The 12,928-nt window shown below is 45.3% G+C and overlaps 1 protein-coding gene across 1 annotated transcript in view; it reads right to left on the bottom strand.

Moving 5' to 3' along the window:
• The window catches only part of MYH13 (myosin heavy chain 13), a 62,623-nt gene that overhangs the window by 34,297 nt on the left and 15,398 nt on the right, over positions 1-12,928 (bottom strand). Inside the window, exons 11-16 of the mRNA XM_054671051.1 lie at positions 10,577-10,695; positions 9,367-9,516; positions 9,102-9,272; positions 7,696-8,005; positions 4,210-4,283; positions 4,032-4,119 (exon numbers count right to left, since the gene is read on the bottom strand). Of these exons, the coding sequence (XP_054527026.1) occupies positions 4,032-4,119; positions 4,210-4,283; positions 7,696-8,005; positions 9,102-9,272; positions 9,367-9,516; positions 10,577-10,695 (912 nt within the window). The remainder of the gene's footprint in view (positions 1-4,031; positions 4,120-4,209; positions 4,284-7,695; positions 8,006-9,101; positions 9,273-9,366; positions 9,517-10,576; positions 10,696-12,928) is intronic.

Raw genomic sequence — 12,928 nt, 5'->3', positions numbered from 1 at the left:
GAGCCGAGACGGCACTCTTCTCTCTCACAGGGCCCCTCTGGTTTGTGCAGACTCAGAATCCTGAGCTGGTTCTCTTAGGGCTTGCTTTGTTTTTCCTTAAACCCGGCCTGAGATGTTTTCTATCAGGTCCACGTAAAGGGCCTCCTTTGCTTTTGTACCAACGCGTAAAACTTCTAAAAATTCCCCTGAGCTATTCTCTCATCCTTCTGCTCCAGCCGCTGAAGGGTTTTTCCTCTTTATTTCTCCAAGTGTATCACTTCCATCCCACTCCTTTCTCCAGCCATCTTGGCCTCCGTGGGCAGTGGTATTAGCCATGCTTTTGAAATATGCTGTATCTTATGATGATCTGGCATCATGGGGCCTCCTCGCTGGCTCAGGAGAGACTGCCCTTCCCGGGGCTAGCCATTCCAGGAGATGGCAAAAAAGTCTCCTGCAAGCACGTCTTTCACATGCAAACCAGCCATCCAAAGCCCTTAACCCCCGATCCCTACCTTTATCAGGCTCTCACAGGGCTCTTACACTCTGGGCCAATACTTCCCTGTCCTGGTCACCTCAGGGCCCCGGGTACCGGCCAACTTGAGAAAGTCCCTACATTTTGAAGCCTGCTGAAACCATTCAAACTTGGCAATGCTGAACCTGCTTGGCCTGTTCATGCTGCCTCGCCTGCTCCATCCCATGGGAACGACCCTCGAGGCTCTGGCCTGTGATTTCTCCTTACTCCCCCAACCCCAAACCTAGCCCTGGTGCTTCCCCTCGTGGCCCTCTGTGGCAGGCCCCCTCCTCTTGAGCACTGTGTTTTTTTTTTTTTGAGATGGAGTCTCCCTCTGTCACTGAGGCTGGAGTGCAGTGGCGCAGTCTCGGCTCACTACACCCGCCGCCTCCTGGGTACAAGCAATTCTGCTTCAGCCTCCCAAGTAGCTGGGATTACAGGCATGCACCACCACGCCAGGCTAATTTTTGTATTTTTAGTTGAGACAGGGTTTCGCCATGTTAGGCTGGTCTCAAACTCCTGACCTCAGGTGATCCACCCACCTCAGCCTCCCAAAGTGTTGGGATTACAGGCGTGAGCCACCATGCCCGGCCGTGACTGTCTTTTTAATGGTAACCATCTTCTGGTCTGTTGGCCTCACCATCCCTTAACAATAATAAAACCTACATTTAAAAACAGCAGCAAGCCAGCTTTTGGTGAGTCAGCAGCACAGACTTAGCAGGCTCCAGGTTTGCTGCAAGAGGAGAATGAGAGGAGTAGAGGCTGGAGCCTGCTCCCGAGGGGCCCTTGTTCAGCAGGCGAGCAGAGGACCTGTGCCTGTGAAGCCCTAGAGGATTCGGGAGAACAACCAGCAAGCCCCGTATGTGCCTGTGGGTGGGGAGGGACTTGAGATTTGATCATGGATCGTGACTCCCAGCCCCTGCTCTAGGTGCCCTGAGGTAAGGCATGGAAATCTCCATAGTCTCTAGTCTTCTAGAAAATAAAGAGGGCACACTAGGTGCTTTCTAAGGTGTCACCAGGCTTCTGTATCAGTGTTGGGCTATTCCTAGAAATTGACATGAAAACAGAGAGGTAGGTGCCAGAGCTAAGGAGAAGCAAATGCAACAGGAAAGGACAGACATTTCAGCAACATTTACCTTCCCAAAGAAAATGTAGGGCCGGGCGCGGTGGCTCACGACTGTAATCCCAGCACTTTGGGAGGCTGAGGTGGGCATATCATGAGGTCAGGAGATTGAGACCATCCTGGCCAACATGGTGAAACCCCATCTCTACTAAAAATACAAAAATTAGCTGGGCATGGTGGTGTGTGCCTGTAGTCCCAGCTACTCAGGAGGCTGAGGCAGGAGAATAGCTTGAACCAGGGAGTTGGAGGTTGCAGTGAGCCGAGATCGTGTCACTACACTCCGGTCTGGTGACAGAGCGAGACTCTGTCTCAAAAAAGAAAAAAAAGTAAGCCAGTGGATTACCAAAAGCATTCCTCCCAGAGCCACAGTTTGAAGCCATCCCCCACCACCTTGCAGGCCATCTGCTTAGAGAGGAGTCAGGCCACAAGCATGTTTGATTTATGCAAGCACGTACTCAACGACGACAGTAACAGAAATGGATTTTTTCCAAGACCTACATACAAGCCAATGATTTCGTGTGATTCTTAACCAAAGAAACCACTCTTCCCAAAACTGGAGAAGCCGGCTCACTGGTCAGGAGGCTGCAGGATGCCCCAGATAATGCATATCACAATGATGTAGTTGGTTATTGCTTTTGACTTAGACTTTAGAACCTAACTTTCATGGAAGATGCAGTTTCACTAACTATAACACACCTGGCTATTGGGGATTTAAAGTTTCTAGTTCTGAGTGATAATAATAATAATAATAATAATTAGCATCCAACATTTGCTGGGTGTTCACAATGTACTCAGCCCTGTTGTAAATGCTTGACTTGTACTTACTCATTGAACCCTCACGACAACCCTCTAAGGTGGGTTAAATGAGCTAATATTTGCAAAGTGAGTAACCACTTTATGAGTGCTTATTAAAGAAGTAAATAATAGATTAAAATGCCACTTTTATCCTGGTTTTTTTTTTGTTTGTTTGTTTGTTTTTGAGACGGAGTTTCGCTCTGTCGCCCAGGCTGGAATGCAGTGGCGCAATCTCGGCTCACTGCAAGCTCCGTCTCCCGGGTTCACGCCATTCTCCTGCCTCAGCCTCCCGAGTAGCTGGGACTACAGGCGACCGCCACCACGCCCAGCTAATTTGTTTGCATTTTTAGTAGAGACGGGGTTTCACCATGTTAGCCAGGATGGTCTCGATCTCCTGACCTCGTGATCCACCCAACTCGGCCTCCCAAAGTGCTGGGATTACAGGCATGAGCCACCGTGCCCGGCCTATCCTTGTTTTATGGACAAGAAAGCTGAGGCAGAAAGTGCTCAAATACTCTGCTTAGGATCACGTGGTAATAGGTGAACTTTCCCCCCTTCCCCACCCCCGACAACGTATACCTCTGTTCACTCATAATGTTGCAGAGGCAGAATGTTTAATCCTGAGCTGGGAGGCCCGTGTTGGGCATAGAACAGCTCAGCTGGTGAGTGAGCTACCCCATAGCCACAGCTCCGTGTGACAGTTTGTTTTCCTTTTTGTGACAAATGACACTGAAAAAGCTAGACTCCAAGAATATTCGCAAATCAGGATGAAGTGACAGTTAAAGGAGTCCTCTATTGCACAGGGTTCTATATTTATATATAGTCTCTATTGCACAGGGTTCCGTATTTATATATAGTCTCTGATTCTCAGTTTTCTCATTTATAAACTGGAGATCAATATGCGTATCTTGCAGAGAACTGTTGCAAGGATTCGAGGTAATATAACAAAGTGATTGACATGCAGTATGGCTTCAAACAGTTGTTATTGATGCTATTTTGATTATGGGATACCTAAGATGATTATTTGCCAAATGTAGTGGTATTTAACTTTGGGGTAAACAGAGCCTTTATCTTATGAAAGCTGTGGCTCTGATGTGCCTATATACATACACACAATATTTTGAATATGATTTCGTAGTAGGGGTGCCAGATAAGATACAGATGCCCTGTTGAATGTGAATTTCAGATAAACAATGAATACTTTTTTAGAGGAAGTATATTCCAAATATTGCATAGGTCACACTTATACTAAGACATTTTTCATTGTTTAACTGAAATTGAAATTTAATAACATTTAATATGGCATTTGGTTTTTAGCATTTTTGTGGTTACATAATAGTTGAACATATTTATGGGGTACACATGATATTTTGATACAAGCGTGAAATGTGCAAAGATCATATCTGCATAATTGGGATATCTGTCACCTCAAACATTTATCATTTCTTTGTGTTGGGTACATCCGGTATTTTTATCTGCTAAATCTGGCAACCCTATTTCAGAGACTACTTTCAGAAGTGATACAGACCATCAGTCTTTCCAAACTCACACCCACAGAATTTTGCATTTATCTCAGGGCGTCCTGTTCTGTTCAAATACTTGGCAAGATCTGCTGGTACTCACCAGGAGTCTTGGTCTCATTGGGAATCAGACATCGTACAAAGTGAGGGTGGGTGCTCCTTAAGTTAGTCATCAATTTGTTTAAATTTTCCTGGGACATAAACCAAAACAAGCACATTTAGCAAATGCCATTTCACTGGGCAGAAAAACAAGTGAATATGGAAGCTGCCAAAACACCAACCCTGAACACGGCCGACACAGTCTGGAAAGAGGAGCCCTTCTTCTTCCCGCCCTTCTTGCTTCCTCCGGAGTCGCCTGGAGACAGACACAGAAGAGCGTGTTAGGTGCATCCCAGAAGACCCAGCAGTGGGCTTCCTGAACCACCCGTTCCCAGCCCCGAGTTCTGGTTTCCTTTTGACATAAGAGACCTGAGGTTTTGTTTGTTTGTTTTAGATGGAGTGTTGCTCTGTTGTCCAGGCTGGAGTGCAATGGCGCCATCTCAACTCACTGCAACCTCCACCTCCCGGGTTCAAGCCATTCTCTTGCCTCAGCCTCCCAAGTAGCTGAGACTACAGGCGTGTGCTACCATGCCTGGCTAATTTTTGTATTTTTAGTAGAGATGAGGTTTCACCATGTTGGCCAGGCTAGTCTCGAACTCCTGACTTTGGCCTCCCAAAGTGCTGGGATTATAGGCATGAGCCACCGTGCCTGGCCTGTTTGTTTTTAAAATGCCCCCAAACTACCCAGGATTAAGAACCCTCAGCTTTATCATTGTGGGAATGGGGTGTGGGTAGCATTTAACTGGGAGTATAACTTAAACTCTCAGTAGAAAAGGGGAGTCCTTTCCTTTAGAAATCAGAGCTGAAAGCAAACTGAATAATTTGCAAGATTGAGATGTCCCTCTTAATGTTTGTAGTTTCTTTTTTTTTTTTTTCATTCTTTTTGTTGTTGTTGTTGTTGTTGTTTGTTTTAAGATGGAGTCTCGCTGCGATGCCCAGGCTGGAGTGCAATGGTGCAATCTCGGCTCACTGCAACCTTCGTTTCCCGGGTTTAAGCAATTCTCCTGCCTCAGCCTCCCAAGTATCTGGGAGTACAGGCGAGCGTCACCATGCCTGGCTAATTTTTGTATTTTTAGTAGAGATGTTTAGTAGAGAGTTTCACCATATTGGCCAGGCTGGTCTTGAACTCCTGACTTCAAGTGATCCGCCCACCTTGGCCTCTCAAAGTGCTGGGATTACAGGCGTGAGCCACCGTGCCTGGCAATGTTTGTAGTTTCTTTCATGAATTTGCCTCCTTTTATTCTTTAATCCCTGCTTATCTCTAAAGAGTAAGTAACTGAAAGTAATAAAACGGAATTTTCTCAACGATATTTTATAAGTTGATTTCTTTTTCTTTCCTACAGGAAACAACCCAATTTGCCATCTTAATTTGGAGTCTACTTTTTCTGAATGACTCAATTTTCTCTGATACTTAATCAAGATGCGGCCTTAGGGGAAAATGTCATGTCCCAGTCTCCCCCATCTTCCTTTCCCTTCATCCCACTTTGTCCCCGGGGTCTAGCATGACTGTGTGTTTGGATTGGGGAAGGGAAGGCAGGAAAGTCGCTTCCCCAAATCCGCATCCACACAGGGTCTTATGTTAGAGTTGATGTTATCTCTAGGCGAGGTTATGCAATGTAGTTACAGAGACATTGTGATTAGATTCAAAGAAAATGATTTTCATCATTGAGGTTTATGCATGTGCCCATTTCCCATTTATTACATTCCCTGGCCCATAAGACATTAGGCTTTCATTTTTAAAAAATGATCTCATTATCTAATGAATAATTATATTTCATATATTTTATTAATTTATTAAATGTATGCATTTAAAATGGCATATAATGTTAAAACTCTATGTTGGCTACTATTTAAAAGTATATTTACTGGTAATCTTAAAAAGTGTTACTGGCTTGTGTTACTTATTTATTTATTTGAGATAGGGTCTCCCTCTGTCATCTGGGCTGGAGTACAGTGGCCCAATCACGGCTCACTGCAATTTCAGCCACCCAATCTCATGTGATCCTCCCAGCTCAGGCTCCCAAGTAGCTGGACTACAGGTGTGCACCACCACTTCTGGCTAATTATTTTATTTTATCTTATTTTATTTTGTTTTAGAGACAGGATCTCTATGTTGCCCACACTGGTCTTGAACTCCTGGCCTCAAATGATCCTTCTGCCTCAGCGTCCCAAAGTGTTGGGATTACAGGTGTGAGCCACCACGCCTGGCCCCTGTGTAACCACTCTGGAAAAGAGTTCAGAAGTTACTCAAAATTTTGAACACAGTTATCATATGACCCAGCAACTCTACTCCTAGGTACCATATATATATACTGTATATATCCAAAAGAATTGCCAATATATGTTCACATATAAACTTCTATACAAATGTTCATAGCAACATCATGCACAGTAGCCAAAAAGTTCATCAGCTGATGAATGTGCAGACAAAATGTGATATATTCATACAATGAACTATTATTTGTCCATAAGAAAGAACAAAGTCCTGATACATGCTACAACAGGGCCAGACCTTGAGAACAGTAACCTGAGAGAAAGAAGCCAGACACAAAAGAGCATCCAGTGTATAATTCCATTTACATGAAATGCCCAGATAGGCAAATCTACAGGGACAGAAAGTTGATGAGTGGTTGCCAGAGGCTAGGGATAGAAATCTGCTCATGGGGACAGGCATGATGGCTCATGCCTATAATCCCAGAACTTTGGGAGGTCGAGGCGGGTGGATCACAAGGTCAGGAGATCGAGACCATCCTGGCCACCATGATGGAACCCTGTCTCTACTAAAAATACAAAAAATTAGGCGGGCGTGGTGGCGTGCACCTGTAGTCCCAGCTACTTGGGAGGCTGAGGCAGGGGAATCACTTGAACCCAGGAGGCAGAGCCTGCAGTGAGCCGAGATTGCACCACTGCACTCCAGCCTGGAGACAGAGCAAGACTCTGTCTCAAAAAAAAAAAAAAAAAAAAAAAAAAAAAAAAAAAGAAATCTGCTCATGGGTTACAGGGGTGTGAAAAATGTTCTAAAATTCCACAGTGATGATGGTCACACAACATTGTGAATATCCTAAAAACCACTCAATTTTTTTTTTTAATAGAGTCTCACTCTGTCACCCAGGCTGGAGGGCAGTGATGCAAACTCCATTCACTGTAACCTCTGCTTCCTAGGTTAAAGCAATTCTCCGGCCTCAGCTGCCTGAGTATCTGGGACTACAGGTGTGTGCCACCACACTCAGCTAATTTTTGTATTTTTAGTAGAGACGGGGTTTCACCATGTTGGCCAGGCTGGTCTCAAACTCCTGACCTCAAGTGATCGGCCTCCGCCTTGGTCCCCAAAGAGCTGGGATTACAGGCCTGAGCCACCATGCCTGGCCAAAACCACTAAATAGATTTAAGGGTGAATTTTATTATATGTGAATTATACCTCAGTAGAAAACTATTAAACAATGTGATGTTGACTATCTTGGCCACTGAGAGGTCCTGTTTACCTCCATAGAGCTCAATCTCTTACAGAAGAGGAAGAATAAGAGCAGGAGGAAGAAAAATGGAGCTGAAAGAGAAACATCATACTCAGCTGAAGCTCATGTCTGATTACTGGTTCTTCACAAGCAGCTCTGGGTTAGGAGTCATTACACAGAACGTCCCACAGAGGGAAAGAAATAATAGAATTTTACCTGTCTCTGCACCAGCATAGTTGGAAAAAAGGAAGGAGAGAAGCTTCAGCGAAGACTTCTGGTACAGCCCCACCACAGTCTCGTTCAGGGGGTCCTTGTTCTTGTCCAGCCAGCCGGCAATGTTGTAGTCCACGGTGCCGGCATAGTGCACCAGTGAGAAGTGAGCCTCAGGCTTGCCTTTGGCAGGCTTGGGCTTCTGGAAGTTGTTGGATTTTCCAAGATGCTGGTCATACAGCTTGTTCTTGAAGGAGGTGTCTGTTGCCTTGGGGAACATGCACTCCTCTTCCAGGATGGAGAAGATGCCCATAGGCTGGAAAGAGGATAACAGAGTCTACACCTCCACATATAATAGTGCATACCTATGCTTCATGGTCTGGAGAAGCCAAAAAACCTTCTTTGGTGCTTTCATTCTGGTACCAGGAATGCTGGCATGTACGCTCAGTGAGAGCAAGACTCTTGGTCTGTTTGGGGGATGACCAGAAAGTGCTAGGCATAGAGTATGTGCTTAATTAATATTTGCTGAACAAAAGAATATAGGATAAAATTATGTGTGTATAAACCTAGCATACTTTTTTCAGTAGGTGTACAAAAAAGTAAAGTTTCATATATAGCCATAAAGTAATGTGAGTAATATTTTGAACAATAATGTCCCAATTTCTCAGTAGCCACCTTAGGAAGATATACTCATTCCAACATGAGCAGTGCTCAAATATTATGGGAATTCCTTTTTAAAAAGTTAATGTCGGCCAGGCGTGGTGGTTCACGTCTGTAATCCCAGTACTTTGGGAGGCTGAGGTGGGCGGATCACAAGGTCAGGAGTTTGAGACCAGCCTGGCCAACATGGTGAAACCCCGTCTCTACAAAAAAAGAAAAAAAAAATTATCTGGGCGTGGTGGCGGGCACCTGTAGTCCCAACTATTCAGGAGGTGGAGGCAGGAGGATTGCTTGAACCTGGGAGGTGGAGGTTGCAGTGAGCCGAGACTGCACCACTGCACTCCAGCCTGGGTGACAGAGCAAGACTCCGTCTCAAAAAAAAAAAAAAAAAAAGTTAATATCTATTCCTGTTTTCATATTAACATCCCTCCAAGAGCCACACTGCTCCATGGTTCCGCCTCCTTGGGTCTTTGGGTAAGTCAAATAGGTAAGAAATGCCACAGTCCTTACTGGGGTTCCATCACGTTCTTGGAGATAACTGAGCCCTTGGATTTTAATGACCCGTAAACCTCTTTAAGTGTCAGAACAGATTTAGGACATTCATTCTCTTTGCAAATAGGCATTCAGTTATCTATCTGAAGGCTTGCAGCCTGGGGGCTAGGGGCCCCAATCTGTGAGCAGAAAAGAATCAGAGCAAGAAGGGGAGGGCCCCCAATAAGGAGGAGCTGTCCCAGGGAGCAGTATCTCTCTACCTTCTCGATGAGCTCGATGCAGGCAGCCAGGTCCATTCCGAAGTCAATGAACTCCCACTCGATGCCTTCCTTCTTGTACTCTTCCTGCTCCAGCACGAACATGTGGTGGTTGAAAAACTGTTGCAGTTTCTCATTGGTGAAGTTGATGCACAGCTGCTCCAGGCTGTTGAACTGGGTGATTCAAATACCAAAGAATTTGAGTGAGCTTGGAAAATACATTGGAGATTCAGCAAAGCAGACAAGAAAGTAGAAGGTCACAACTCACATCAAAGATCTCAAAGCCAGCAATGTCCAAGACCCCGATGAAGTACTGCCTGGGCTGCTTGGTGTCCAGCTGCTGGTTGATGCGGGTGACCATCCACAGGAACATCTTCTCGTAGACGGCTTTGGCCAGAGCACCCACCGAATTGGTCACCTTGAAAAAGGATCACCCACTCAACCCTTGAGTTAGTGTTTCTATGGCTGCATTAAGTTGAAACATATGAAATTGACTCGAAAATCAAAAGCTGTTGGCTAGGCATGGTGGCTCACACCTGTAATCCCAGCACTTTGGGAGGCCAAGGCGGGCGGATCACGAGGTCAGGAGTTCAAGACCATCCTGGCCAACATGGTGAAACCCCGTCTCTACTAAAAATACAAAAATTAGCCAGGTGTGGTGGCAGGCACCTGTAGTCCCAGCTATTCGGGAGGCTGAGGCAGGAGAATCACTTGAACTTGGGAGGTGGAGGTTGCAGTGAGCCAAGATCGTGCCACTGCACTCCAGCCTGGTGACATAGCGAGACTCTGTCTCAAAAAAAAAAAAAAAAAAACAAAAGGAAAAAAGAAAATCAAAAGCAGTTGAATATTGGCAATTTCAGATCATTCAATGTAATATTAAATATTTTATGAGGTGTTTGCCCAGCTCATGCTGTTCACCTTTCTTTGAGAACTATCCTATTCACAAAGATATTTTTCTAACAACATGGTTATAGCACATGACTCCAGCCCCTGGCCACACTTAATTAGACCAGAGGTGAACACTTGATCCAGATTGGATTAATTGAGTATCTCTCCTAAGAATTTGGAATAGGGATCAAAAGACACTGGTCTCAGTCTCAGGGTGAGGCTGGAAACACAGAGATATAAACTTGGGAGCTATGGGGTGGCCACGGGCAAGAGAGGTCCAGGAAACTTATCTGCCTAGCAAGGACACAACAGAGGAGAGACTCAACAGCCCATGAATCCCAGAGGAGCTGGAGGGAGGCTGCCTGGCTCCAGAGGGCTCTTCACTTTCTAATTCCAGGTCCTCATGGCGTCCAATGGGCACTTAATGATTTGCATTCCTTCAGTTGCCTCTGAAGCCTAAAAATGAACTTCCTCTTAATGTGAAAGCTGATTTCATGTGCATTTCTGATACCTGCAACTGAAGGAGCTTTAAGATAATGGCTCAAATAGCAAAAGATCTCAATCAACTGGATTCAGAGCATCTCCATTACCTGCTGGACATTTTGCCCTTTAGTGACATATTCATTGCCAACCTTCACCCTTGGACAGCACAGGCCCTTCAGCATTTCTGCAGAATTCAGTCCCATCAGGTATCCGGCTTTGTCAGCCACTGAAGGAAGAGAAAAAAATGGCATCATGCAAAAACAGTAGCTGCTAAAGTGTCCAGTCAGCCCCTGGCTTCTCCCAGAAGTGTTTTCTGTAATTTTCTTAAATGTTTTAATGTTGTCATATCTGTACCAGGTCTGGACTTGTTCACTGAAGCTTTAATCCCATATCCAGGGGCCCATGGTTCTCAGGAACTTCCAATTTGCCTCCTAGATGCAGTTTTAACAATAAGATACTCCATGGCCAATTTTGACCTACTGATATTTCAATTTCATAAAAAAATGTTAATTACAGGCCAGGCACGGTGGTTCATGCCTGTAATCCCAGCATTTTGGGAGGCTAAGGTGGGTGGGTCACCTGAGATCAGGAGTTCGAGATCAGCCTGGCCAACATGGCCCCGTCTCTACTAAAAATACAAAAATTAGCCAAGCATTGTGGCAAGCGCCTGTAGTCCCAGCTACTCGGGAGGCTGAGGAAGGAGAATCACTTGAACCTAGGAGGCAGAGGTTGCAGTAAGCCAAGATCATGCCATTGTGAACTCCAGCCTGGGTGACAAGAGCAAGACTCCGACTCAAAAAAAAAATTAATTAATTACATAGTTATGTTGGAGTCTGACAATACGTTAAAATGTTATATGAGTAAAGGAGCCACCACTTGGACAGTTGACAATATACATGAGGCACCTTCCTAATTTAAGCAAAGTACCATGCTCATAGTTGAAAGAGAAGTACAAAACTTGACCCTGCCTTCAAATGTTTGGAGATGGTCAAAAGCAGTTGACTTTTGGCTGTTTCCTACAGTTCATGGGTTATATATTTTCACATATTTCAGCAGACGTTCATTGACTTTGAGAAGGACCTGGTGGCCTGCATTGAGCTCATCAAAAAGGCAGAGAAATGCTGCTCCCCAGGGACTACTTCTTTTTTGTTGTTGTTGGAGATGGAGTTTCACAATGTTGCCCAGGCTGGAGTGCAGTGGCGCGATCTCAGCTCACTGAAAGCTCCGCCTCCTGGGTTCACGCCATTCTCCTGCCTCACCTCCCGAGTAGCTGGGATTACAGGCACCCACCACCATGCCCGGCTAATTTTTTTTTATTTTAGTAGAGATGGGGTTTCACCATGTTGGCCAGGATGGTCTTGATCTCCTGACCTTGTGATCCGCCCACCTCCCAAAGTGCTGGGATTACAGGTGTGAGCCACCGTGCCCAGCCCCCAGGGACAACTTCTTGGTTGGGACCCTTGCTTCATTGCTGGGTGGGGAGATGAGTTAATAAAAATCTAGGGCAGTCTATGTTAAGTACTTAATCAGAGGCCAGATGCGTGCTTTACTCTCTCCTCGAATTATCTCCTTTTCTGGCTTTGCCCATTCAGGTAGATGGTACCATTATTCTTCTTCTTGTCATTTAAACTTGAAAGGGGTGATACATCCTTCTCTCTCTTGCCCCTGACATTCCTTTGTTCAGACAGGCACCAAGTCCTGCTTATTTCACTCTCAAAATGCCTGGCCTCTCCACTGCTTCCAGCAGTTATAGTGGCCAAGAGCCTGGGCTCTAGAGTCGGACTGCTCTAGGTTTAGGTTTAGGTTTTGCTTCTTTGTGCCTCAGTTTTGTCTGTAAAATGGGAGACAGTGACAGTACTCATGTTATAGGGTTGTCGTGAAGCATGCCTGGTGACTAGTGAGCATCCAGCAAATATTAGCTTGGGTTGGTATTGTCATTGATATCATTGGAGCACTGGCCTTGATTATAGCCCTCCACTTTCTGCTCCTAAGCACTGCACACACACAGCTGCTAGGGCTGGAAGAGGGCCTGGGACCCTACTGAGGTATATCAATACGTGTATCAATGCAGTCCACTGTTGCTGAGGAGCCTGATACTCTTTTTTTTTTTTCTTTTCAAGTTTTCCCACTTTTGGTGAGCCTGGCTGCTGACAGATTAATTTCAGGTTGTCTGCATGTACTTCCCCTGCTACTTGGACAGCGGCTTCTGTGGCCTGCCATATATTCTAAACCATTCATCCTGACACTCAAGATCTTCCCAAACTGATGCAAAAATTGTTACTTTAAAATTCTCATTTCTTACAAATCCACTGCTTATATCCTGTTCTGTAGCCAAAGTGGACCACTCACTGTGCCTCCATCCCCATCACAGTTCATCCTCTGCCCCTTTGCACATGACCCTTCCTTCCTTCTCCCTTCCTTCTCCCTTTCCTTCCCTTCCCTTCCTTTCCTTTCCCTTC

The sequence above is a fragment of the Pan troglodytes genome, chromosome 19 (genome assembly GCF_028858775.2).
Source record: "Pan troglodytes isolate AG18354 chromosome 19, NHGRI_mPanTro3-v2.0_pri, whole genome shotgun sequence".
NCBI classification, from domain to species: Eukaryota; Metazoa; Chordata; class Mammalia; order Primates; family Hominidae; genus Pan; species Pan troglodytes.
This window is presented reverse-complemented; position numbering and strand designations above follow the sequence as displayed.